General features: G+C 43.4%; 1 protein-coding gene across 3 annotated transcripts in view; it reads left to right on the top strand.

The window, feature by feature from the left end:
- The first annotated feature begins 1,866 nt into the window (after positions 1-1,866).
- RANBP10 (RAN binding protein 10) overlaps positions 1,867-27,998 on the top strand; it is a 69,636-nt gene continuing 43,504 nt past the window's right edge. For 2 of the 3 annotated variants that reach the window (XM_048317126.1, XM_048317127.1), the window contains exons 1-3: positions 1,867-2,086; positions 2,978-3,089; positions 19,801-19,853. In XM_048317126.1, the coding sequence (XP_048173083.1) occupies positions 1,882-2,086; positions 2,978-3,089; positions 19,801-19,853 (370 nt within the window). In that variant the 5' untranslated portion in view covers positions 1,867-1,881. The remainder of the gene's footprint in view (positions 2,087-2,977; positions 3,090-19,800; positions 19,854-27,998) is intronic. The other variant, XM_048317128.1, reaches the window with a different exon arrangement.

Genomic DNA, 27,998 nt, shown 5'->3' on the forward strand with positions numbered 1-27,998 from the left:
TTGTAAAACAATTCAGAAGCTGGGAAAGAATAATGCCTGTCACATGTACCAGTTTTGGAGGGATGGAGATGGGTATTGAACTTTCTCTTCAGTGTCCTTCTGGGGAGTCAGTGTGACATGAGTTGTTTCTCCCCATCCTGAGCCTGCCCTAAATCCTGCTGCAAGTATGGATCCTTCTCTCTGGGCTGTGCTGTGTGTGCAGTATAGCTTCCTAAAACTACAGCCAAATGGCACCAGTTACAGGGACTCCTGGAAATCCAGCCCAGCTCCTGGCAGCAGAACTTGGAAGTTAAACAGGTTTTGCACAAAACTAAAGGACGTGATGGCCAATAGAGTTAAAATCTCTTCAGCAGGCAATGCCAATCCAAAGGGCAGGCATTTTTCAAGTTTGGTGGGGGTTTTTTTAACATTATTCCATAAATACCACGAAGAGCATTTTTGCTGATACAGTGTGACTGAAGTGTTGGAAAGACAAGGGTCCTTTGAGAAGCTCTGCTGGGAGCAGTAAATGCATGTCCTGCATGGATGGGATTCCCTTCTCCAATGTGTGTCAGAGTTCACTTTCTTCTCGTAAGAAGATGCAGCTTCCCGGGGAGGAATGGGAGGGGATGGTGCTTTGCACCTGCTGCCTGTCACAGTAGTGGGCTGGCATTGGGTTTGGATGTTTCACAGGAATTCTTCAACTCCCCAGAGCCTTTTCCTTGGACTGGATGTATTTCAAACAATTGATACCTCTTTGGCAGTCTGGAGTCTCAGAGGTTGTAACTTTTTGTATCAAACTTTGGCTTGTACAGATCCATAAATACATATAACTATATATCTAAGCATATAAAGTCGAAATATGTAACTATATAAATATTCTCTCAAGTAAGGGAAGATCATACTCTCAAGAGAGCCTTGTGTCAGACCTGTAACTTCAGCTGCTGGGAGCTCTCTTTAGTCAGGTCGAGAGGCTGCAGCTCTTTCCTTAAGTAGGTCTCCAGGTGCTCTGACGATCATAGGTTTGGAACGACGACAAGGGCCTGTTTATTGCTATGGAGACATGGAAAAAGAATGGAAACATGGAATTAAGTGCGTCATATACAGAAGAATGAACTCATAGTGTAAGTCAGCTCAGGGATCTTGTTTTTCTTCCTGCTGACCGTGGCTTCACAGCAGGAGTTCCGTTTTTTTACTGTACTCTGAAGACAAACAGATGGGGAAAAAAAATATGTACAAAGGCTGTATATCCACATGGATGCAGCTGAGAACCAAAGGAGCCTTTGTGAGCTGCAGCGGGCCGGCCGCGGTCCCTCATCCACGCCCTGGCAGCGCAGAGCCGCTGGTTATTCCGGTTGCTGGGATTTGCCGGAGCCGCCCGTGGCTGCGCTCGGTTCCTTCCTCAGTCCCGGGGCCGCCATGGCGCGCGCGCTCCGTTTACCCGTCGCTATGGCAACGGCCACGCCCGCAGGACCCCCTCCCGCGCCTCCATAGCTGCCCACGCAGCGCCTGACGCGCGGGCGCCGCGCAGCGGCCGAAACCGGCCCGTGCGCGGAGGCGGTCGGCGGGCGCCTGCAAGTGCGGGGCGGCACTTGGGCGCCGCGTTGTCGTGGAGCACGCTGGGAACGGGAGTCTCCGCACCCCACGGCGCTGATGGGAGCGGAGCGGAACGGGGACACGATTCCCAGCGTGCAGCGCGCCGGGGGGAGGGACGGGGGCTTTGCTTGCGCAGCCTCTCGGGAGTTGTAGTCTCAGCGAGAGCCGGGGACGAGGGGGCGGGCGTGACGTGGACTGCGCTTCCCGTCGGGCAGCGCGGCCCCATTGTGGGCACGCTCGCAGCCCATTGGCTGCCGGCCGCGGCCGGGCCTCGCTCCCCTCCCGCTGACACAAAGCGGGTCCAAGATGGCGGAGGCGGGCGCGGGGAGCCCGCGCGGCGGGGACGCGGCGCCGCCGGGGCCGCCCGAGGAGCAGGAGCTGAGCCGGCGCCTCCGCCGTCTCTACCCCGCCGTCAACCAGGACGAGACGCCGCTGCCGCGCTCCTGGAGCCCCAAGGACAAGTACAACTACATCGGCCTCTCGCAGGGCAACCTGCGCGTCCACTACAAAGGTGCCGGGCTGGGGCGGCGGCGCCGGGTTCGGCTTCGGCCCGGAGCGGGACGGCCCCGGCGTGGCCCTCGGCCCGGCCGCTCCGCGGGGCTCGCCGGGCGTGGGCTGAGTCGGCAGCGGGTCCGGCGGCCCCGGGGCAGGGGCGCCGTGAGCAGCGCGGGGACGGGAGGCGCCGAGCTCCGGCCGCGGGGCGCCCGCTTGGCCCGGGGTCCCGGCTGGGCTGCTTGGGCCGGGCTGCCTGCCCTCGGGAGCGGAGGCGCTGGGGAGCCGGGGTCTCTCCCCGGCGGAGTGTGTGGCCTTATATAACGCTGTGCGGTGTCGCTCGCCTGGGCCCGGTGCAGCCAGACCGTCTGTTTACTCTGTCATCCTGCTTAAAACCCGGCCGAGCGGTCGGATGGCCCCGACACGCTGCGTAGCTGGGGCTTTGGCTCCTCGGGTTTACACCAAATAGCTGTTCATAGACTTGTAGTGTGATGTTTTCCTTGCTTGCTATTGGAGCTGTTCTCCCTACCCACCCAGCGGAGAACTGATTATTCCTTTTCCTGCCTGGCTAGTAAACACTGATGTCATTCCCCTCTTGTGTAATCATTTTTGTCTTCTGTCTGTGTACCTTGGTCTTCAAATTATGTCTGTGGGGAGGGGGAGAGGTGTTACTGAGAGTCTTTCTCAGAAACTTCATAGTGAAAACAAAGGGAAAATTAAAATGCTCGTGCTGTAGGAATTGTTCCTGGTGGCAGTGCAGGGTTGCATATCCTGGTTCTCTGGAAAGTGTGCTTTAAATGGCTGGCTCCGTGTAGAAACAGATCCCTGCTGGCTTCAGATAGTGAGGTTTTAGATCAGGATGTGTGAGAGGCCAGATCCCCTCAGTACTTACATTTCTGTTCTTTCTTAGGTCACGGTAAAAATCACAAAGATGCTGCCTCGGTCAGGGCCACTCACCCCATCCCTGCAGCCTGTGGCATTTATTACTTTGAAGTGAAGATCGTCAGTAAAGGTAGAGATGGGTAAGTGCCTCATTCCAGCTCAGTGGCTGGGGATGTGTGTCTGGCAGCTCTGCTGGACTCTGGCCTCCTTTCCAGAAGGGTTCGAGGTCCCGTGGCTGCTGGGTGCAGCAGGCAGGTACAGCATGGGCAGGTTTTGTCCTCCTGGTGAATAGATGTAAAGGAGGTGGAATGCCCTGGAAGCAGAGGCACTGGCACAGCTGTGTCCTGAGCTCAGTAAACTCAGTAAACTGTGGGTCTCCAGTGCAATTTGAATTAAAATAGGTTTTCTTCTTGCTGGCAAGGTTTAGTCACTCTGATTTCTGGAATTATGATGCCTTAGAAATGAAGTGAAGCAGAAGGGAGGAACCTTGAGCTTGATTTTGGACTGCTGCAGTGGTGTTGACATGGGGAAGAGTGGTTATAGGAGTGCTGGAGCACTGGGGCAGGCAATAAAGGGGCATTTCTGTCAAGGTCTGGAGTTCTCCTGCTAATGTGGATTTAATTTTTACTCATTATGAAGGTGTCAGCCTGCTGTGTGTGGATGTCCTTGGCATTGTTCATTGCTAAAGGATGAATATGGCAGGAATATTATCCAGAAGGGAAAGTCACACAGGAAGAGGAGTTGGGTGTCACTAATTAATCCAGTCCTTCAAGTATGACATTTGAACTCTGACCGGTTGAAGGGTTGTGGGGAAGGGCAGCAAATGTTCCTACTAAAAACCAAATGAAAGTGACAACTTGTTACAGTTGAATTTTTTTGCTGTCATTGTTGAACTGAGAAGTGGCCTACTTGTAAAGGGACTTGGAAGGATCTCGGGCTGTGCTGCATTTAGGCCCTTGATAATTACCAGGTTATCTGCAGAGGTGGATGCTGGGCTGAATTCCTTACAAATGCAGGGAAAAGACCACCTTTACTCCTTCATTTCACTGACCTGGCTATTAACTGCTTGTCTGTTTTGAAACACTGCCCTTGATTAGTTTATGTAACTGCTAAAACTGAAATCATTTGCAGTGAGCTTCAAGACAATTTTCCAAAGAAATCGCATTACAAAAGGTCACTGAACAGTACTTAATCCTTACTGCACTCTAGATCAATCTTAAAGGGAGATAATGGAATTTTCTGCTTGTCTCCCAAGATCAGAGTTTTCTGTATTAATGATCTGTTGTTTTTATTGTATTCTGTAATTAGTGACTTTCCAGGAATAATTCCAAAGAGACAGAACCATGTGTGTTAACACAGCAACCTGAACAGGAGCTGCTGATAGCTCTGATCCAAAGTCAGGGCAGTGGCGAGGCTTTGAGAGCCTCTCTGATGTCTCAGCCATTCCTGTGCTTTGTTTTTCTTTTGCTGATAGAGACAGATCCAACTTGTATCTCGCACAGGGTGGTGCTGGGGATTTGTGGTTGTGAATTTCCACTGTAGCTGCTGCCTGGCTGTCACTTGAGAAGGTGCTTTTGTGTATGTCACCTTTAATAGTTTGAATTGTTCCTGCTGGAGGCTCAGTGTGTTGTACTAGTGAGCTGTGGCAGAGATCTCTTTTGAGGAGGCTCCCCAGTGTTTATTCCACCATCGTGACTTCAGTTTAAAGGACTGAAAGTCCAGACATCTAAAGAAGGGATCGAGGGAATGAAGTTTTCAAGCAGTGTAAGTGGCAAAGGTTGTCCCTAGGAACAACACTGGCAGCCCTTTAGTAAGGGAGGAGGAAGAGGAGTCCTTCTGAGCTCATTTCCAGATGGGTATTCCAGGTGTAAAGCCTCTGCCCTAGAGCTGGTTATTTGACTTCTGTATGAGGTGGTGAGGTAAAGATGTGAAGTTATTCCCTGTGTATCTCTTCTTGGAGTTTGTGATGGCATTTCACATTTAGGTTTAAAATGTGAGTGATTTGGTTTTGAAACAAGACTTACTCAAGAAAGGCTTTGGTGAAATGAATTTCAGGAAGTGTTGAGGAGTCTGATTTTGCTCAAAGGTGTTGTCTTTCTGTGCTCACAGGTGTTAGTTAAGGGCTCTGCACTCTGGTTAGATACTGACACTTGCTAATAAACAACAGAAACGAAGGTTTCAGGTAAGAAATGGGATAGAAGCTCCCAGTGGCTTTTAATGGAGAAGAATCCCAAACCTCACATGATGCCTTTTTGCAGCCTGCCAAGAGATGTTGCCTGTGTGTGACATGCTCTGATAAGAGGCTTCTTGAATTGGCATCAGGCAGTGCCATTTTGGATTGGTGATGTCACTGTGGTAGAGAAACCTGAGCTATGGAGATGACTCAGGTGTCAGGACCACCTTTTTAACTTCTCCCCTGTTCTTCATTGGACTAAGGGGATTTAAAACCAGTATGCTCTGGTTCTCTCCTCTGTTTTCTCCCACCCCATCATATCCTAGCAGTCAAAACACATGTCCTTGCCTCCCCCCATTTTCCAGGCTGAGAACTCCTGTGCTCACCCCAGAGCCAGCACAAGGGAAGAGGGAGGGAGGGACTGCAGCAGCACAGATACAAGTTGCTTTGCACTGCCACAGCTGCTAGAAAAACTCCCTCTTCTGCACTGTCTTGTCTCCCCTGTGCCTTAATGCACCAGCCCCAGAAAGGTGCTTTTGCTAGAGAAGCAAACAAAATTATTTATGAAAGCTCTGCCTTTGCTGTCGCTGGACTTTTCTGCCTTAGCATCAGTGAAAGCATTTACTGGTGGATATTTCAAAGCAAGTACAGCATCCAAAAAGTCCATTTGGTGTTTGTAAGAAACTTTTATGATTGATGAGCTTTTCTTAGCTTTGGATCTTCCACTGCTCATGAGATAAAACCACAATCCTTTGAGAGAAACAAGCATGATTCAAACTTACTTTTAGTTGAATGGTGGCCATTTCTCATCCTGGTGGATTTAGTCTTTGCTGATAAGAGGTCATGTTTATTTATTGGGTTTGTTTTTTGTGCAGTTTTGGTTTGTTTTGTTTTTTTCTGGGAGAGGGGAGGCTGCCAGGATACCATTGAAAAATTGCCTTGACAAGGTTTGTAGGTAACATGAAACAAATCAGATCTGTCAGTAGGTTCATCTGTTGCTACTTCCTTGCGGGGGGAGATCGTTCTTATCCTCAGAGAGCAGAGGAGAACTTAGTTTGCAGTCTCTTGTCCCAGCCCTCTTCTCACCTCCTTGTCTGTGCTGAGCACACAGGGAGTGGTTCCACAGCACTTCAGGATGATACATGTCAGGGCTGTGGGATTCTGCCCTTGAATTTGCTGTATGTTTCTACTCCTTCCCTCGTGCTGACAGACTGCTACCCCATCCTCTGGTGAGCTGGTTCAGGGAGATAACTGGTGGAAAGCTGGCCAGAAAATAATGAATGATGATTTCATCTATTGACGTCACTGTCAGAAATTGCTCCCTTTTTTTTCCCCTCTTTAAATTGAGGACTACTTTTCAGGGTTCCCTTCCCTGACAGTAATTGAAGGCAAGTCCATAAAGGGATGGGCTGAGCTGGGAGACAGAAGGGTAGCATTGCAGCAACCCTCAGTTCCATTCAAAGTGTTGTTGAACAGTTTTAAGACTTGCTGGTAGTTAATTCCTGAACCATTGTGTGCTTGTCTCCTGAGTGTTGTCAACTGGAACAAAAGGACAAGAGGCAATGGGTCACAAGTTGTAGCAAGGGAAATGCCAGCTGGACATAAAAAAGAACTTTGCTTTGTGAAACTGGTTATGCACCCAGACAGAATGCCTGGAGAAGCACTGGCATCTCCTTCATCAAATTTGCCTGGGGGAGCCCTCAGTCTGCTGACTGATAGAAGTTTCAGAATTACTTATGCTTTGAGCAGAAGGATGAAGAAGGAATGTCCCAAGGTCCCTTCCCGTCCAAACCTCTCCATGAATCTGTGGATGGCTTGCTTCCAGCATTCCTCAGATGAGCAGATTGGCAGAAATGCCTGTGACTCTTCTGCTCCTGAGCTGCCACAAATAACTCAGGCTTTTATCACAATGCTGTTTGTAACAGTTCAGCCTTAGCTGTATTTGAAGCACTAAACTCTTCCTCTCTCCCTCCAATACGTGGTTCTGTTTGGTGGTGATTTGTCAGCACATCTCAGCCTCTGTTTCCCCACTAGATGATCTCTGCTTGGTAAACAGGAACAGGGAGAGACTCATTAGGGTAGGGCAGCCAACCCACAACTTAGAGGCTGTTGTGACTCAGAAGGACATGTCATCCTTGTTGTCCTCTTTATGCTGGGGCAAGGTGAGCTGCCTGTGGGTGACAGTGCATGTTCCTGACCACCAGTTTGGTTTCTTGACTGGTTTTACCTCCCCCAGCCACGTGCTGGGTTGTGATGGAGTGTGAGTGGGGAGGACATTCCAGAGGCCAGCCCTGATGATGCACAAGGTTCTGGATTCTGGCAAAAGTCACCTGTCCTGCAGCCTCCTCTCCATTTCTGAGCTGCTCCTGGAACAGACAGCCCAGCAGCCTGTGGATTGCCTTTGCAATGGCAGTTTGCTGTCAACAGCTGTCTTTTTCTAGGAATGGTTTGGTCTTGGACAGCTGCTTACTCACGGATGCTTGGGTGTGCTGGCATCCTGACCTCTCCGGTGGGGACAGAGCCACTGCCTGCCCATGGCAACTCTGTGCAAACACAGCAAGTGTGCTCTGTGGGCAGAGGAGGTGCCAAGGGGCCTGGCCCTCTGTGCCAGGGCAGCCCAGTGGTTTCATGAGGACTTTGAGCCATCCCAGGAAGCATCCCAGTATGGGTTTTCTTTTTGCCATGATGAGTTTTTGTGTGCCAGCACTAGTGACTTGTAGTGAGCTCGACTGTGTTCACAGTCTTTTTGCTGGATCAGTACCTGAAACAGTGATTTCTGCATTAGGTGAAGACCCAGAAAGGCAGGAGAGGGAAGCTGGAAAGACATAAGCCACAGGGAATGCTGGTATCCTTCTTCCAGCACCGTTCTACAGTTGCTTTGAGCTGTGTAGCCTCTTGTCCAGATATACTGGTCAGCACTAGCTTAGGTTGAGGGCAGTTTTCTGGGAGAGGGAGAAGAGAGTTCTTTGAGGAGAGTGGCTGAAGAGCTAATCGAGCTTAGTCCATACCATAGTTTATTTCAAATCTTCCTTTAGCTTTCATACACAAGTGCACCATAAGCCAGACTTAAAAATAGCTTAGTTTCTCTCTGACTGAAAAAGAAAAATAAAGGTCAGATGTGTTGGTTGGTTGCAGTCTGTACATTAGTAACAAATCATCTGCCCCTTTTCCTTGCTTATGTTTCTCCTTGCCAACTTTCCATTTCTCCTCAGCATATGGTGAGTGTGATGGCTCTGTGAAAAGCCTTTTGCTTGTGTGCTCTAATGGATTCCAGATGCTGACAGAGGCCTGTCCCTGGAGCACTCTTGACAGCATTGCCTGCTTATGCTCAGACACTTTGGAGTGTCCTGCCTGTCTGGATGTGGCTGTAGGGAAGGCTAAGGGATATTCTATGGGAACTGAGGATTTCTCATGTGATTCCTGATTTGTCACTGATAAGTCTGTAAATAATTGATTTCCTCCCCCTTTTTATGTTTTTCCATCCTGGTTTCCAAGAATCCAAAACCAGCACAGAGAGGGGGTTGTTCTGTTTGCAGGTAGGTCTGCTTGTTTGAATTTATGCTGTTCTGCAGACATTCATTTAAACAACCCAACACATAAATAAAGCCCCCAAGTAGATTCCATAAACAGTTCCTGCCTTGTTCCCATTTGCAGATTGCCCAAGCAAGTCCTTCTTGCTCAGCTGCCAACTGTGCCTTGATGCTCTCAGGTGTAGAGACTCATTTTCTGCAGAGGTTTCCTGTCAATTGATGACACCTCATACAAGCTGTTATTTCTTTGTCATTGTTCTGCTATGCTCTTCAAAAAGGGAGTAATATTGAGAGCAGCTTTTCAGTGTAAAGCAGTCATGAGGTTTGAATATCTGATTTGCAATTTTTAAAATTTTTCTTTAATTCCTTTCTTTTTTTATCAATGAAGTGGAAATTTAAACTGAGTGTTTTCTAGCAGTATCATGGGCCATCCATTGTAATAGTTGAATATCAATTTATCATTAAAATAATTTGTGAAATAAGGCAACAAAATGCAAGCAGTGATGGTGATATGTGACTTTTTCACTTGTGATGTGTGCATTTAGGTATGTCTGAGGTCTGAGATTTCCTGGATTTCAGACTGTGATAATTGTTTTTGTTGTTGGGATTTTTTGTTCACCTGCTTATGAAGTTTTGCACAGTAAAGAAGAAAAAATTCAGGAAGGGGTTATTTTTGTTTGGTTATTTTTTCTTCCCCCCCCCCCCCCCTCTGAGTATCTGTTCTAGAAATGGTAAGAGTATGAAAAAAGCAAACTCTAGCAAAATCCACATCTTTAGAAGATATGTAAAACATTACTATGCTCAGTTCCTCAGAATATGTTTGCAGTTAAATCACAGAATAATGGGAACTAATCATTTACATATTCTAAGCTTGCAGATCTAAGGAATTCTGTTTAATAATTAAATTTTGTAAGTTGGATAACTTTTATATAGGGAAAACTTTTTTCTTTCACTTGAGAAGCCTTGAAATGATGAACTGCTGAAGACTTTATCATTCACTGTGAAGCTTTGACTCTTTTTCTTCAACTCTCCACTGAAGCTGAATTGTGATGATTGTGTTATATTGACTCTGCAACCAGATTCACTTTTTAAACTGCTTTTCTAGCAGTGGGATTTACTTTGTACCTGTGATACAACACTGGATCTCTATTTTCACACTACAGTCTGCCTGCTTGTTTACAAGTTCTTTGTATGGATGCTCTGGTCCACATGAAGCCTTTGTCCCTTGTTGTGGAGATGTCAGTGTGTAAAGATCTGTGAGTTCAGTGTGTGGTGCTTTCCCAGTGCTCACCCCAGCTCTGCCTCTCTGCTGCTGTTTAAAGAGAAAGTGTTCTTATTTCACCAATACATCTCTCAAAACTTCAGGTGTTACTTTCTCTCTTGTGTGTTTTCCACATAATTTGCCCCCTCTCCAGATCTTATGTAAATACTGCAGCTACTTCTTTCTGTAGTTTCTTTAATTATTGGCAGGTAAATCCTCCTTTCATAAGAGTTGTTACTATCCAAGCATAAACCAGAGGAAATTAGCCTAAAAGGCTGTGAGAATATCCCTTAAGCTGGTGGTGGAGTGTTTTCTTCTGATTTGGGTATTGCATTTATATTGTTCCCCCTGTTTTTCAGAGGAAAAAACAGGGGCTCAAGGTACATTTTGAATCTGTCTGTTATGATGGACTGAAATGCAAGAGTAGTCACCAAAATGAAACAGTCTTTAAATGACTTGCCCTCTTTTGGATGCCTTTCTGTTAGACATTTGTGGTAACTCTAGCATCTTTCTTTACTGTTTTCTAGGTTTTGTTCATGGCAGAAAAAAATGTTCTGTTGCTTTGACTGGCAATCTTAAGTCCATTCAGTCATGAAAACCTGTTTAACTTCCCTAATATATTTTCAGTGAATATGAGCAATGCATTTGGAAGTGAGGTTTGTTAATCAGCAGGACAACCTGAACAAAAATCCTACTTATTCAGTTGGGTGTAACCAGAATAAATAATCAGAGAATGAGTATCAGTAATGCTTTGTTCTGTTCCCAGACTTTAGGCACCATTTGTCACTGAGATGGTTTGTGTGTGAACTTTGTTGGATATCAGCTGACTTGGAGAATGAGTCAGCTGCCAAGAGTGAAAAAAACAATAAATTGGTGGGACACCTTTGCTTCAGCTCCATTTGCATTTGAACACAGGGTTTGGGGTTCTGTTGGATGTGGTGATGCTTGGGGTAGCAGATGGAGAAACTGGTTATTCTGGACAGATTTTAATGGTGATTTTACCCTGGTGGTGCTCGTATTTTACCTTTTCTTTCTTACATGGTGCTCAGGTCAAGTCTTCTTCTCTGTATTTTTGATCTTTCAGTGTTCCTACAAACATCAATCTACATCATCAGTCTTTTCCTCTCCAGAAGGTAACACAGACAAGGGATGGATTTGGCCCTTCCTACAGCTGGCAGATACTAGTTGAACGTGATCCTAAAATTGGAAGGGAGCTGGGAATATGATACCTTGGTCTATCAAAAATAGCCTTTCATTCTTCCTCTGTCATTTTGTCACCAATTACTCATAAACACCCTGAGAAGATGTGTTATGTTACCAGATTGCTGCCTCTCAGTTTTGTCCTGCTCACTCACCTTCCCTTCCATGATCTTCAGCTTTTAAGGCTTCTCTGCCTTCCCAAGGGCTGATGTACAATGGACTCCTCTGTGCCTCAGGATACTTGTAGTTGTTTTTAATGAGCTCTTAAAAATTTTATTTTCTTCCCTTTATCCACTTCTTTTCAGCCTTGCATTATTTGTCTTTACTGACCTCTTCTTGGGGATTTGGGATTCTTCCTAGAGCCCATCAGTGCTATTTCTGAAGCACCAGCACAGAACAGCACTATATGCACAAATAAAACCAGAACCACGTCCACTCTAGAGATTATATTCCATTATGAAGTAGTTCCAAAATATTTGTTGTTAGACTAAGGAATCGGAGACAGTTGGAATCCAGTATTTTACGTGCCATAGGTAATTTTTTTAAACAGATGTAACTTGTTTTTTCACTTCCTTAAAACAATGTTCCCCTTCCCCCACCAGAACTGCGACAATGTGGTTTCAAGTGGTAAGTTGATAAGGGTTATCATTTCTAGCCACTCTTTAAACCTGGCATGAAGTCAGGACCCACCTCAGACAAGAGTGATAGTTCACAGCTTTGCACAAGAGACTGTGAAAGTCTCTGAAATGCCACCAGTGTGGTGTATTATTCACCTCTAACTTAATTTAGTTTGTTTATTTTAGATTTAACTGTGTGTGTTGAAAGAGTGGGGTGCATAATAGCTGGGAGGACAGGATTCCTACCACGTAGGTGTGGTTATTAGAAAAAACTGCAGGATACAGGAAGCCTTTGACTCACAAACCTCTGCAAGAGTGGAACATCCCTTGTTTGACTCGTGGCTCAGTGGGATTGCGTAGCTTTGGCTGAGCCATGTAATAAAATGCCAGTCCCAGGAATTTATCCCTTATGTTGTGTTAATGTTGGTTCACAACTGAGCAGGGAACGACTGCTTTACTGGAAGTCATGGCCTTCAGAACAAATTATTCAACCTCTCTGGTCTTAACTCTTCAAGTTTGGACCTTGGTGCCTGTTGGCATCCCAGGCAGTCTTGTTCCAGCCTCCTATACTGTGCCAGGGTGGGACTGGGACTGGGAAAGAAGAGTTCTGGGCTGGTGGGTGTTACCCAACCAGTGTAGTTTTTCCCCCTTTGTTTCCCTAGCTTTCAGATGGGTTGAATTTTGTCTGCCATCTGGGTGAACCTCAGAGCCACTTGAAAGAAGAGTGGCAGGGATCGTTTCACCATCCTGACTTGGTACTTTTCAACAGGTTAAACAATAAATACAGGGGAAACCTGTAGATGTTATTTATTATTTATGCTGTCTTTCTCCTGGCAGAGCTTAAAAAATCTGCCTTGCTAATTGTTTCCTAGTGTTAGAGATGAGTATTCAGTCCAAGTTTACTGGAGGAAGTCTTGCAGCTTTTTGAGTAAAGAAATACCTCTTTTTGTTTAAAGTACACTGCTTGTCCAGTGAGGACCTGGGGCTAATTGCTTTCTCCCTCCTTCTGCCCTGCCTTTATTTTGCACATGGCAATGCTTCTCAAGTGCTGGGTGCTTTCCAGGGAGATGTCCTTTGCTCCTGGAATTCTTGAAACTGAAGAATGTAGTACAGGTCTGCATGACTTCTGTTGCTGTGTTCTCCTCTGTTTGACTCAATGAGTTCTTCATTCCTGCACTGGAAAAGCCAAATAGATGCAAATCCTGGAATTTCAGCATTAGCTGCTTGCTGTCAAAGGGCAGGACTGTTCTGAAGTTTTTCTGCTGGGTTCACAAGGATTTTTGTGGGTTTCCTCATACAAAGTAGCTTTAGACTACACAAGAAACTTTTCTTATGTTGACTTTTTGGCAGGTTCTCTGGGTATCAGCTCGTCATCTCATCTGGGTATCTGTGGTTTGTTCTGGAGAAGCATCTTTTGACTCAAAGAATTGCTTCTCATATGGGTGGATTCCCCTTCTGGGACAAACTAAACACAGCCATCAGTGTCTCTTCTATGACTGTAATGCTTAGAACAGCCTCATTAAGGGATCTTTGTTTCCGTTTAGGTCAGTCAAATGTTGACACTCCTGTGAAATAACTTTTCTCATTGTTTTTCAGCTAGTTTCTGCCCAGTGGCAATATATAATTCTTCCTGACTGAGTCAGTGCATTTATGATCTTTTCTATCTTTATAAATTTTAATTTAGAAGTACAGTCATCATTTTGGTCTTCCACGTATTTTCCAAGGGAATGTCTTTCATTGACAGAAACAAAAGATAATACCTATTTTTAAAAAATAAACAGATTTAAAATGCAACTTTGAAAACATCTGTGCTGCAGAGTCCACCACACAAGTTGTCTTAGGAGCCAGAAGTGAACGCTGTCCTGTTTAGATGTCACTGTGCTGGAGCAGCTACATGTGGGTGTTTACTGCTAAAGTACTTGGGAACTGGGGAAGGGACCCAGGAAGCTTTGTGTCTTTGAGCCTAATCTTAGCACAGTCATGGTGCTGTAAGACCTAGAGGGAAGAATCCTGGGAATACTGCTGGTTGTGTGTGGAGCCAGCATCTTCTGACATGAGAGCTTTTTACCAAGGTCCTTCATTCTTCTGCTGTGGCCAAGGAGAGCCAGGGCGTGGATAAAACAGGCAGAGCTGATGTCGTGGCTGGTGTTCAGTGTGGCTAATTTCAGTCACATTTTCTAAAGCAACCACTATTGGGCAGGGCTGAGGTGAAGTGGGAGTCTGGAAGAATTTGGTGCTATGGTAACTGCCAAGGCTGCTGGTGAGTGGAAACAAGACTGTTCTGACTGAATCACCAGCATGTGTCTGCGTTTATTTTTGTCAGTCTGCTCTATTTGGAATTGGTCTACTGATGCAGCATTTTTGAAGCTTCACATTAGGTGTGGGGGGCAGTTCCAAGTATTCAGTGTTCGCTGCTGAGAAGGTGGTTTTAGGAGGTCACTTTTGCTTAGCTTTGCATCTTACCTATGATGGATAATGGACATAAATGTATTATTACCCCCAAAATAATTTTTTTCCTGTTTGAGACTGGGTGCTAACATTCCTGTGCATCCTTTTTCTTAAGAGGCTCTTTGAATCTCTCAAAAAGGAACTCCAGTTAAGGAATACCCCACAGGGAGTCTGTCTACACTATAATGGTCCAAAACCAGGGGTGATACAGGCAGGCAGACCATAGAGATTTATGTTGAATGATATTGAATATCATAATTGATTCATTAAAAAAAAAAAAAAAGGCAGTAATTTGCTCTCCCAAAAATACTGTTTAACTAGTATTGAATTTGTTGCATATACAAAACTGGTTTGGAGCATTTGGAATCGAGGAAATGAGAAGCTGTTCTGCACCAAGAAGTTCAGAAAACATCTGATGCTTTTGGGGGTGGTGGAGTTGAATAATAATTTTTTTTTTACCTCCCAATTATCAAGAGAATAGGGTGATTTTTTTGTCTGAGGCTTTGTAGATTTTAAAGCTCATTTCATCCATTACTTCTGGTACATAAATTGATTGTAGATGGGAAAAGCAAAGTAGCACTTTCTAAAACAAAACCCAGCAGTCAAGTCTGTGACAATTTGAAGTTCTGGGTATAAGATGTGGGCTGTGGAGTTGAAACTCAGCATGGTGAGGGAGTCTGTTTTTATTTTAGGTTGTCTGCAAATTCTGTGTGCAGTTTTACAGCCATTAAGGTCTTATTTTTAAAGTTTATCTTGAGCTTTAAATGGGATCAGAAGTTGAAGAGCAAAAAACTGTGAACCAGGAAGGCTTGTGGTCATGTTCCTTTTTTTTTTAAGCAACATATTTCCATGGTGTTGTGTATCTAGATTAAAGTGTAGTTCTAAATTTAGTATTTGTGGAGTTGTAATGCTTGCTTTTTATAAAAATACAAGCTTCCAGTCTCAATTTAAAGCTATATTGTCTGAAAATGGAAAGATACTATTCTGTAAGTTTTGTCTTTGGTTATGTGCATCAGATTTGCTGCTGTACACAAAAGAGGGGGATGAATCTGCATAGAAAATAATGAAGTTAAGCAGGATAAGCCAAAGTGGGTGATGACCTATTTTATCTGAGTTCAACAACTAGGTTATTTCCTCTAATTTCCAATGTTTTCCTTAGTGTTGCCACCCATGTGGTGCAGTACAGTGCAGTGAGCCAGCAAGGGATGGGGACAAAGGGCACCCATTGAAGTGCTGCAGCTGGGATTGTGCTGAAGCTGTGCCAAGGCTGTGTGCAGAGGTGTCCTCTCTGTTCAGTTCTAGGTCTGTTAATGTCAACAGCAGCAGATGTAGAGGCAGAGGAGCAGACAAGCACCCTCAGGCAGTAAAGAGGGATGAAGTTGGCCTGTGGCCCTGTGCCAGCAGAGCTGTGCTGTGTGATACTGAAAGGAAGGAATCTGACACCACCACAAGACAAAGTGGCCACAGTTCTGCAGTGTTTTACCTTCAGCTGAGCCAAATAGATCAGGACATAAGAAACATTCCCTATGCCAAGAGGCATGTCCTGCTCTTTGAACAAGATTTGTCACAGCCAACAAATTTGGGACGTCTGGAGCTCGGTGATGTGACCTGGTGAAGTTGGTGGGGATGGTTCTGCCAGAGAAGCAGAATGGTCTGCTCCTGGACAGGTTTTTGTTCAGTGTTTCAGACCTGCCAGTGTCAGGATGAGCTCTCTGGTGTTATTGCTTCAGGCTTAGATGGTGCTTTTATATTGAGTTGAAGCAGTTGTGTACTTTGAATCACAGCTCCCGTCAGGTTTGAACAGTTGGCAGAGGTGGCACTTGTCACTGCTCTCACAGAGTTGAGTGCAGTTGTAGCTGTGGACTGGGATCCTGGCTGCTTGCACACGTAGTTGAAAAAAAAACACGTGGCAAAACCCACCATGTAGTAAGGAAATCTCTGTAGCAGCAGAAGATTCCAGACTCAGTTGGAATACAGAAACTGAACAAGAACTCCCTTATCTGCCAGTGCACTAAGAAAGTGGCAGTGAAGAGCTGGAGTACTCCCTGAAGATAGAGGGGAAAGTCTTCTATATTGTGCCTGGAAGGCTGTAAACATATCCCCAAATTCAGTTTATTAGAGATGCATGTATGTCAGATGACACCATGAGGCTGAATTTTTAGATGCCATAAATGCCTGCTTTGGAGAGGCCCTCGTGAGTCAGGGAACTCATGAGGATGTAACTTCTGACTTGTGCTCTGAGCAGTGCAGAAAATGTTTGCAAGAAAGGTGTGTTTAGAAGATGCTCTGCAGCACTGACCATAATCACTCATGTTTGGTGTGCTTTGAGGAGTGCTATGAAAGGTCCCCAGACCCTCCCACTTCAGTGTTCATCCAAAAACCCCACCACCCAACAACAAAAAAAGCCAGAAAACAAACCTTATAAATTGAAGAAGCTTGTTTAAGAATAGCTAATAAAATCAGAAGGATTAAATGCTTTGAGATGGTACAGAGACTGTTTAAGAAGACATTTTATTGGAGGATGAGACAGTTGACAAAATTAGACACAGGGATGAGAGGCAATAGAGATACACACCCCAAAAGTTTAAATTTTATTCAATGAGAAAATTGAAAGAACAAACCCTTAAGCTTAAAAAACCCAACAGGGTTGACCAAAATGAGTTGAGGGACATCTGGCTCAAGGTCCGAAATCTTAAAGGAATATTTTTCCCTCCCAACATATCAGGGATGGGAAGCAAGCTGGAGTCTCTAAAACCAAGAGATAATGCAGGAGAACTCCTTATGAAGAACTTTGAGAACGTAGGAATGTTTAGAGGGTCATAAATGCCAGTCTTTTGCTTTTAAAGGATTGTCCTTCTGAAGAGAAAGAGTTAATACAGCAACAATGTCATTTGTCAACAAAACATATGCCAATCTTTGTTTTTAAATGATAACTTGGTTCCTGTTGAAGGATTAATACAACAACCCATAAAAGACAGGAAGAGATCATTGGGGTTATCTGGTCTTCATTCAAGAGTTCTAAAGAATGAAATAGCTGAGTCATGGACTATGGAATGTGACATTTAAAAAGTCTTGATTACAGAGAAGAGATGCGTGTCTGTGGGGTTTTTTTCCCCCAAGGGATCCAGAGGAATGAGATCACATAGTCCTTCCTCTAAAGTCCCTTCCATCCTTGAGATCTCTGTATCAGAGCAGAACCTTCCTTGTTGCTTTTCTTGAACGCAAGGTTCAGGAGCTCAAGGGCTCAGGGTGGATGTGCCAGGCAGTCACCACAGCATGTGCAGTGTGTGAGTTCAGGGTTGTGCTGTACATCAGCAACCAGTCTTTCCTGGATGATCTCATCTCCTTGACCACTTGGAAGAGAGCTGGGTTTAGCTGGTATGATCACATCAGGACTTGTGTTTGTGTGTGGCTCAGGGAGTTCTGTTTTCTCAGCGTGGTTGATAACCTGTTCTATGCACTGCAAACCGAGAGTTTGCTGCCTCTTTGCTCTCTCTGTTGGTCTGAGGAGGAAGGGTCTGGATCCTCTGGGAGCTGGTGCACTTCAGAAACAGAGCATGTCTTTAAAAGAAAGGATTGACTTAATTTAAAGCAGTGTAAAACTGGGCTTCAAGGATTTGAAATCCAGACGGTCATGCTACCAAAATGTGGCGTGTACAAGAGAGTTGGCCATGTTTGCGAAGATGGTCTCTTCTCCCAGGTAACAAGTGATGGGACAAGAGGAAATGGCCAGAAGTTGCATCAGGGAGGTGTAAGTTGGATATCAGGAAAACTTTCTTCATGGAAAGGTTTGTCAAGCACTGGAATAGGCTGCCCAGGGAAGTGCTGGAGTCCCCATCCCTGGAGGGATTTAAAAGATGAATGGCTGTGGCACTTTGGGACGTGGTTTAGTGGTGAGCTTGGCAGTTTTGGTCAATAGTTGGACTCGACAACCTTAAAGGTATTTTTCCACCAAAACAATTCTATTTTGTGCTATTAAAGAAATTATAGGCTAAGATTTTATAAACTTGCAGATCTCTAAGGATTAAAATTTCCGTGTAAACAAAAACCAATCAGTTATTACCATTTCCATGTGACGGTGACTGAGATGGGGAAGTCAAGGACAGGGAGCAGTTTCTGCAGGGGACTTAATGCACATAACTTGAAGAAATTGTAACTTAGGGGTGAAATTCTGAAATAGTATTTTCATACCTGATTAATGTTTTATGGAGCAGGTGGCCAAGGAAGCCACAGAAAGAAAACTGATACAGTGAAAGAATAGCAGGACACTGTATGTAGTACTACAGTATGTAGGACTACTGGCTGTAGCCCCCTTGGATTCTTACTTTTACAAGAACAACAGCCCAACAGTTAGTTTCAAAGCTCAGTAACCTAAAAATATGGGAGTGTGTTGAAAAAAAACCTGAGCTGTGTTACCAGAGGATATTTAGAGAATTACAGACCATGCAAATTAGCAGAAACAGAAGACACAAAATGGGAATGTGCATAAGTATTGCAGTGAGGAAGAGGAGACTTTGTGAAGGCTGGCTTTGCCTTACTGTCCTGCTGGATAGGTGCAAAAGGATTCTCATGAGGGCAGAATGAACAATCCAGACTTGATACAAAAAATGGCCTCTGAGCTGCCTCTTAGAGTGCAGGGTCAAGCTGTGTCCCACTTCCATGGAAAATTGAGTTCAGTTCTCATCTGCAGTCAAAAAATAAATACAGTAATAGAGATCAGGAGGGGGAGGGATAGAAACCAAAACAGAGAACATTGTTACGCTGTTATCTGTAATAATCACTGTGGGCTTGTGTTGTGCGATGCTGGTGGCTCTGGTTATTCCCTGCTTCTCAAAGAACTTACAGAACTGGAAGTGTAGCAGGAGCATTGAGGTAGAGATGAGCTTCCATAAGAACAGCTGAGTAGACTGTGATTAACCAGCCTTGAGAAGAGACCTTTGGGGGCTGGGGTGTGAATCAGGACTTTAAAATCCTTGAGAAAGTTGTCCGGAAAATGCTTTTCCTCTCTCTTCTAATTTTAAAAATGCAAGTACAAAGGAAAAATAGGTTGGGCAGGAATTGAATGGGGGAGCTGTAGGATGTTGCCTTTTCAAAGAGCTTACAGAGGTTCAGAAAGTGAGATTGTGTAGAATATATACTGGACAATGCAAGAGTGTTCTTGGAAAGTACAACTGTGTGCTCTGTCCTCTGCATCCACTATCAGCTATTTCTGGAGACAGTACATCAGGCTAGACAGACATCTGTCCTCATATACTATATCTGCACTTAGGTGGTTTTTTACTGTCTTGTTAATCACCTATATAAATAGGTTTTTTTCTGATATATGGGTAAAAATACCTCACAAATACCAAACTGGAAATTACATTGCTGATTGTTTTCCTTTTCCTAGCAATTAAGAACTAAAGAGTAGCTGTAGTTGTACATCAGAAAGCTGTCAGTTAGTGATATTTTATTTTGGATTCAATAAAAGACACGAGTAATGGAAAATCTTTAGTGATTTTGTCATTCTTAAATAATTTGTGTGTGGGTTGGGTTTATTTTAGGGCTATATTTCTGCTGCAGGGGATCTTGTGCCTTAACCGTTCTCTTGCTTGACTGGTATTTTGTTTGGTTTTTTTGAAGGTACATGGGAATAGGACTTTCTGCTCAAGGAGTCAACATGAACAGGCTTCCTGGTAAGTCACTGTTAAGGTTTGTTTTGACTTACAATCTGTGTTAAATGTTCATTTGAAATAAAGATTTTTCTATATTAATATAAATAAATCAGTGACTGTGTGTTTCTATTAATAAAATTGCATTACTGTAATTGTCTTATATCTGGAAGTTTCAACCTATTGAGTGTTAAATTGAGTTACTGGTGTTGTCAATGCAGCCATGATGATTTTAGCAGATAACAGAAATTAATACTAAACTAATGAGTAATGGGCAAGATGATGACCTTTCAGACAGGCAAACTCTTCTTCGTGTCTGAAAAGTAAGTAGGAAACTCATTTTGCATATAACCTCTATATTCCACTTGATAAATTTACATGAAAGAATCTGAAAATGACAGGATAATTGGCCTGTTGTATTGTCTCTTCTTTCCTTCTTCCCACTGAAAGACTACAAAAAGTGGTATTTCCAGTTAATATTGTTGCTGCTTTTGTTTGAAATGTGTGTTTTTAGGTTTGCCTCTAAGTTGGTTAAGTGGCTTGTTTTTAGAAATAAGTAATTGGTAATCCTTCTTTAACAACATCCAATTTATTGAGTAAAACAACAATTTCTAGATATGTATTGACATAGTGACTTCTGTGCCAGAAATTCTTTCAACTGCGCTTGAAATTGGAAGTGTGTATTTGGTAGAAAGTAAATGTTCCAGGATGCCAGGATGAATGACAGCTGGTCAGTGGTGGGGGCTTTTTTGGCCTTGGGTGTTACTTCTGGTGAAAGATGAAATCTGTGTTCGGCCCTTCTTATGGATGTTGGTATTTCTCAAGGAGAATGTTTTGTGAATGTCCTAACAAAAGAGAGATCTGGAAACTGTCTTGGGGAGAATGGTTTCAGTGACACCTGTGCTTTAAAGAATTTGCACCTTACTGCAAAATGTATTCGTTTGTTATGACAACTGCACCAGTCAGCCCTACTCTCTCTGCACTTCCTCTCCCCCAGTCCTCCTGATCCAAGTGGGTTGTGTGCCATGTACAAGGCAAAGCACAAATGTAGTCCCGTCATCTCCTTCCAGGGCTGAAGCGTTTGGCAAAGGGGTTGTTCAAGAAATGGCTCCCTGGCTTGTGTGGTGCAAAGATGGGGGGACTGTCTTCTAGACTTGGCCTGCAGATAGTTAGTTGGATTATGCTTAATTTAGGATTCTCCTGGGGTTATAACATAGGTACATACACACAGAGTTCAGCACTAACCTGAGATGGTGTGTGCTGAATGTCTCATGTGTGCTGTCTCAAAATAGAACAGCCAGTGTAATTTCTTTTTTTTCTTTTTTTTCTTTTTTTTTTCCCTTTGGTGACTAAAAATTACCCAAACCACTTCTGATAAATGGCTTTAAAGCCTGGGAGTTACATGGGCAGCATTTGTGGCCAGTTTGAGTCAAAGTGCCTGTATACCACTATCCTTTTTTGAGTGCATGTGGTGAACATGGAATTCTTTTCTCTCAGTGAAATAAAGCATAAAGTGAACTTGAGACTTGAGATAGTGCTTGTTTAGCAATGAATTGTACAAATTTCATCCTATGAACCTGTTGTTTGTTTGATCACATGCAGATTATGCTGCCAAGAGTCATTCTATAGTCATAGTTAGGTCGCTCTCCCATCATTTGTGTAAGATTAACTGCATGGCTCTGTATTACAGCTCAATAATTATCTTCCCGGCTTTTGGAGAATGAGTCTGGGTTTTTTTTAGTATATTGTTCAAGTAACTGAAGTGAGAAACATATTTCTAGGCTTAACTGTTATCAGGTCCTTCACAGCACAGAGTAAGTGAGAGCTCACAACGAAGTGACAGACTTTGGAGTCTTGACTTGGCTTCATGTCAAAGTGTAATTTTAACTTTTTGTGACCTGAAACCGTGCCAGGTTTGTCTCCTTAGACTCTTTTTAAGTCACTTCTGCTTTAACAGATCGATTTTCACTCAGTTTGCTACCAGGGAAGTGTGTAACCACTACAAGTGGTGGTTGAGAGCCCAGAGCCTGGTACAGGAGCCAAAGTTGGTCCCTTTCTTGTTCCCTGTTTCACTGGGGATCCTTGACACCCTGGCAGTCCTAATTCAAAGAACAATCTCACTGCTGGGTTCTGTCTCAAACTCCTTTTCCCCCCACAAGGACAAACACTTTGGCTATATCCAGTTCCAAGTCAGGGCATTTGTGCTTTATTCCAGATTTATTTTGGCGTCAGCCCAGCTGGGTGCTGGTCGGGGTAGTGCTGAGCTGTCTCTGAAGGTTACAACTGTGATTGGAGCAGCATGAACTGAGTTCCCTTAACTATCCCTCTCTGCATTGGGAATAGAGACTGCTTTTAATTGGAGAGTTTCCTGTCCATATTTGACTCAGGGTTTCTTTGTGCTGTGCTTTGAAATTCAGTCAGCAGGTCTGACATGATTGTGGGATTATTATTAACTACCAACTTTTGTGACCCTGACATATCTTGATTTTTAAAAATTGTTTTAGAGACATTTAGAACATTTACTAATGAGCATTCTGCTTTAAACCAGTGGCTTTTATTGAAATGTCTGCTCACTTCTTTCCCCACATACAGTGTTTTTTCACGTATGCTCAGCATTTTGGTATTTGAGGATGAAATTACATGTTGCAGCTGAACTGATCTAACTCAGTGTCATCAGAGGAGAGAAACCTGACCCTTCCCTCCTCCCCACCCCATCTGCACAGTCACTCTTCTTCCCTGGTGCAAGCCCTTGGCTCTGGCAGTTGCCTTGGCCAGGCCAGGCCAGCTTTCAGGCCAGGCAGGAACCTGCCTGCCTCTCTGCTGTGTTGGGGTTGTGGTGGGCTGGTTCCTTCAGGACTCGTGGAGCAATGCTCTTACCTGTGCATCCTGCCTATAACATCTCAATTTATTTTATTTTATTTTATTTTATTTTATTTTATTTTATTTTATTTTATTATTATTTAGCCCTCAGTCCAGTAAGTTTTTCTGAGCCCAACTGAAAGTTGGTTGTTTGCTACAGGTTTTACCAAACCTTCATAAAACAGGAAGATGGTAAGTGTCCTGTCTTTAACATGGGTGAGATTGCACACTAGAAATTATTCTCCCATAATGTGATGTTCTGCATTGGTCAAGTCCTTCATGCTGTTGAGAAATAACATCGCATTTGTTTGAGCTCTTTGAGAGTAACCCAGCAGGAGCATAGAGCCAGGCAGAGAGGGAAGGGAGGATGAATCTCGAAAGTAGCAGCAAGGTCTTAATTCAGCCTAAGATGTTGTGAAACCACACCCTTAGGCATACCCTGCTTCAGTTTCTTAAACAGTATAGATAGGATCTGACCAATCACTTTTAGAGACTTTAAACACCCTCTGGTTAATAAATGACTTGCCCTGCTATGCAGCATTGTACATGCTGAAGGGAGTGCCAGCTTTCACTCACCATTCTTTGGTTTTCAGAAACATTGGTAATTTTTTCAGCTTGCTTTTCAAACAAAGGGATACTGCTTGGCTTTTTCACCATCTGCCTGCTCCAAACCCTCTGTTAAAAGAACAAGCTTTCAAACTCAGTAATACTTTATGGACTTGAATTAGTGTGCAGCCAGATAAATCAAGAGAATTTGGTGTACAGAAACCTGCTCCGTGTTGGGGTTTGGCTTCTGGGACTGTAGTGCTGTAAGCCAGGCCTGCAAAACCAGAAACAGTTTGTCCAGAGTCTTTGTTCTGCAAAAGGTCCTTGTGAGTGACCCATTTTTGTAGACATGAAGATAAAATAAAAATGAGCCCTGGGAATGAAGAATTCCCTATGCTCTCCTCCTCTGTGAAAGCCATCCTTCATCCTCCATAAACCAACATGTGGACTGGGCTTTTCATTTTAGCTTTGTTTAGAGATCCTTTCCTTTGAATTTTCCTGCAAATAGGTTTCTGTTGACATTTTAGGTAGGACTTTATTTCTTCTCAGCTTATTTTACATGCTGTCAGAGGAGAGATGCAAGCAGGGGAGAAAGACTGCCTAGTACTCTGTCCTCCTGTTCCATTCTCTGAGAGGAAAAAGTTACTTATTTCTTCCTTAGTGATGTTCCCAAGGGTTTTTCAAGCTGGTGTGCTCCCCTCTGGGAGCAACCAGAGAAGAGAGGCTGGATAGGTATTGTATCATAAAATCATAGAATGTCCCAATTTGGTAGGGACTCAGAAGGATCATCGAGTCCAGCTCCTGGTCCTGCACAAGTAAAATTCTCATGGGAAGATGTTATTCCTCATCAGAGTTGGGGATGGGTTTCTGCAGAGGCTCTATATTTAGATTTTCAAACCTCAATTTGACAAAGCTCTTGGCAGCCTCATGTAACTCTGAAGTTAATCCTGCTACAAGTGGGAAGTTTGGCAAAAGACATCCAGATTTACCTTCTAGCCAGCTTTCATTTTGATGTGGTTTATTTTTTATTTCTATGTTTCTTCTTTTGTTTTCTATGATTGGCATGGAATCTTTCTACTTCAGATGTGTTTAAGGAAGTTTTCAGTTTATGCTTTGGTTTGCCACTTACTGTGACTCCACTGACAAACAAAGGACCTGTGCTAAAGGACTCAGTCCCAGTGCTAAATGTAATAATTATAGAAGCTGAGGCCTCACCAAATCATCTGATCTGAAGCAAATTCAATTATGCATTAGTCCTGCCTGACAGGTGTGTGCCTAAACCAGTCTTTCATTATTTTTCTGGCAACTTCTTCCAACACTGTCCTTATGTTGGAAACTTTTCCTGATGACAAAGCTGAATATCCCATGTAATCTGAGTCTATTCTTGGATCACGTGGAGGGGGAAAATAATTAATTTCTTTCCTCTTTGTAGCTCTGTACATGAAAACCTCTATCACTGCTTTGTTGTCTTCTCTCCAGATCACACATCCCTGGCTCTTCACCCTTCCCTGTTTGTCAGGTTTCCTTGATTTATGACAACTCTTGTAGACATTTTCTGAACATTTAATCACTGGATGTATCGCAAGCACCAGTATCTTACTTTTTATAGTAAAAGAAAACATTAAAATTCAGAGCAAGTCCAGGAAGTGGCTCTTATCCCATCTTGCAAACAAGGGCAAAGGAAAATCCTTGCCAAGCTTTCACAGTTCTTAAGGCTTCAGCAGAAATGGGAGGGGAGGAAGCTACATGGTTACCTGGGAAAAGAAGGCCTTTGGCTTCTAAAGCAATCAGCAAAAGCCCTAAAGTATGGGATTAAATACATGAACAGTATGTGGCAAACAAACAGTGATTGAGTCTGCTTTCAGAGCCTCTTGGCTACATCAGCAGCTTGGACACACTGCTTTATTTTCTGTCTTTAGAAGTAATTTCTATTAAGTTTATTTATTTATGCAGCTGATGAAGTGCTGTCTTATAGTACCTTATGGTGTTTGTCCTGCTGCAAAGCTCTTTCAGAACTATCCTTAAAAAACAGTTGTCCAAAATGGCACATGGGATTTCCACATGGTGTCACAGCAAAGCCTTAGACAGGTGTTAGTTACACATGCAGCGAGTCCTTCAGCTGGCTGTGCTAGTTCCTATCCACAAAATTGCTTATGCCTCCAGTACCCTCTAATTTATCCTATCAAACCAGTTTGTGGGGCTGCATGTGAAATGGGTCATGTAATTGGGTTAATAATAATGGGTGGGGGGTCACTGCTTGATTCTGGAGTTGTTAGTAACTTGGATCTGTCCCCTTGCCTGCTTCATCACACAGGTAATGCGGGTTGAAACAGCTCCTCTGGGAAACTTTATTCTCAGGAATCACGTGGCTGACAGTGGTTAGTTTTGATTGAAAGAGATGTATTGAAAACCTCAGTTAAATTTCCCTCCAATTAACAGTTATCATGGTCATGGAGAGATTTTTACAAAGGGGCACCTTTACAGGCATACTGGGCTGAAGCTGACTTGGCTGGCTGAATTTTTATTTAGGCTGAGAGCTCTTAAAACTTCACTTGGGTGGCCTTTTTGCTGACTTAACTATATTTTTACCTGAAAGCGTAATTTGTACCTCCTAAGAGGTCATCAGTATGTTTAGAAATGGCAGGTTTTAGCACTGCACAGTGGAAGAAAAGAGAGCTAAGTGGGTCAGTGTGATGGGTCAGCTCCAGAATTACTGAATCCATTTGTGCAGAATGGATTTTTAGAGAAAATTCCTCACTACATGAGAGCTCGCCTGGGTGGGTGAAGATTATTGTGGTACGTAGAACAGTGGTGGATAAAAAACATACACTACTAAAAAAAGATACATGTTACAGCAGATTTGAGATTTCTGGCTTTTGTAAGTCAGAGCCCTTTGGATTTATCTACATGAGTCTCTTATTTTTGGAGAAGGGGTTTATTTATGTAAGTGTATCTCCTGGTTGTCACTACTGCCTGTACTTTTATTTACATCTTTGGTTGTGCTACCCTTGTTTCTTCTAAACTAAACTGCAAGATGCACTCCAGAATCACAGTTAGTGCTCTCCAGCCTCTAATAACTGCTCAGTCCACAACACAAGGCTAAGCAATACAGGCTACCCAGCCCCATTTGAGAAAAAAATTTAAAAACCTCATACTGGAGGAAGTGTTCTGAGACTGGTTGAAACTGGTTGTTTCTTTCTTGAATCTGCTACTACTGTACTGTACCATCTGCTATTTTCAAATAGCTTTTTAAAATTTTTTTTAAGTCAAAATTAAGGTCATACTAAAGAAATTAATAAGAAATTTGGGCTTCTTGTAGTAAAACAAAAGGATTTCCTTTGAACTGAAGCTTTCACATATTTTTAGTGTTAAGATTTTTTCCCCATATGGAATTAATCTTGCGTTCAGTGTATGTAAAATGCCATCATAGGAGAGTAATCTGATGAGTGCTTAATTTTTGTTCATCCTGGGCATACATAACTCTTTTTTTTTCTTTTTTCATCTTCTCTCTAAATTCTATGTACATGTATTCTATCTATATTTTAATGGCTACCCTGCTGCATCATGTGTTGAAGAATCTGAGTTCCTCTGGCCTTACTTAACTCACTCTCATCTTTTTTCCTCCTGCTTCTACTCTCTGCAGATCAGTTGAATACCTTTCAAAAATTAAAATTTGAAACCACAAAATTTTTAAAATTTGAAATTTTAGAACTCTCAAAATTAAATGATCTCTATTAAAAAAAAGTCTTTGTATCTGTGGGAATCTTTGGAGTTTGTGGTTGACTTGTCCACTGCCCATCAGCTTCAGCTGAGCTCCACTGAACTGCTCAGTTGTCTTTTCATCCCATGTCAGCTTTCTCTTTTTTCATTCAGTTTTTTCAGTTTATGTGCTGAGCTAACCTGAACTTTTATGAAAATTCCAGCTTGAATACTGAAACAGATTTGTTGCATGTGCTGTGCATTCATTCACATCCCGTCTTTGTCCCCTAGAAGAACTGCAAGTTCTTTCTTTCACAATCTTCAGTTTTTCAGAAATCATTAATAGGCTTTCTGACAAAGTTCGGATTTGAAAGATCTAAATTTCACAGACATCCAAAGTTAAAACTTGCTGGTGTGTCATGAAAAGAATTAACTGGGTGTATTCTGTGTGGGTGCCTTGTGGTATGGGAGGGAAGGTTGTGGACTGAATTTGTGTATGAGGATGGTGGTGATGGTTTTGTTATAAATTACACATTGAGTGAATGGAATTTAGGTAGGTTTGTGTTGTTTTTTGAATAACCTGAATTCACATCAGCCATTCTTTACCCTGGCAGCTGCCAGAGCTCCTTCCTCACACGCTCCCGTGCTCGGCACATTTGGGGTGTTGCCCCTAAGGAGCTTATCGTGCACAGAGCTGAGCACAGCTTGGTTGGGTGGGTGTGTTCTAGAACACAAGCCTTGTGCTCAGGGCTGATACTGGCTGAGCTGGCGTGGCACAGGGGGGTTGGACAAATGTCTTAGTTCCTTCATGATACGTGCTGAGGGGTGACACCAGAGCGATCAGGTCCTCAGATGAGATCAGACCTGATGCTATCAGGTGTGTTCAGAGCTGGAGAGTAACAAAACCAGCATCTGAACCACAGAATTGTGATGAATTACCTTCTGAATTAAGGTTAAATTTAATATCATGTTTTATTTATGGCTATGTGTATGAAAACTAGGACTGTATAAAGTAAAAGTTTGTGCCTTTTTCCCTTTCCAACTGACTTCAGTTCACGTGTTTGC

The sequence above is a fragment of the Corvus hawaiiensis genome, chromosome 12 (assembly GCF_020740725.1).
Source record: "Corvus hawaiiensis isolate bCorHaw1 chromosome 12, bCorHaw1.pri.cur, whole genome shotgun sequence".
In the NCBI taxonomy this organism is placed as follows: domain Eukaryota; kingdom Metazoa; phylum Chordata; class Aves; order Passeriformes; family Corvidae; genus Corvus; species Corvus hawaiiensis.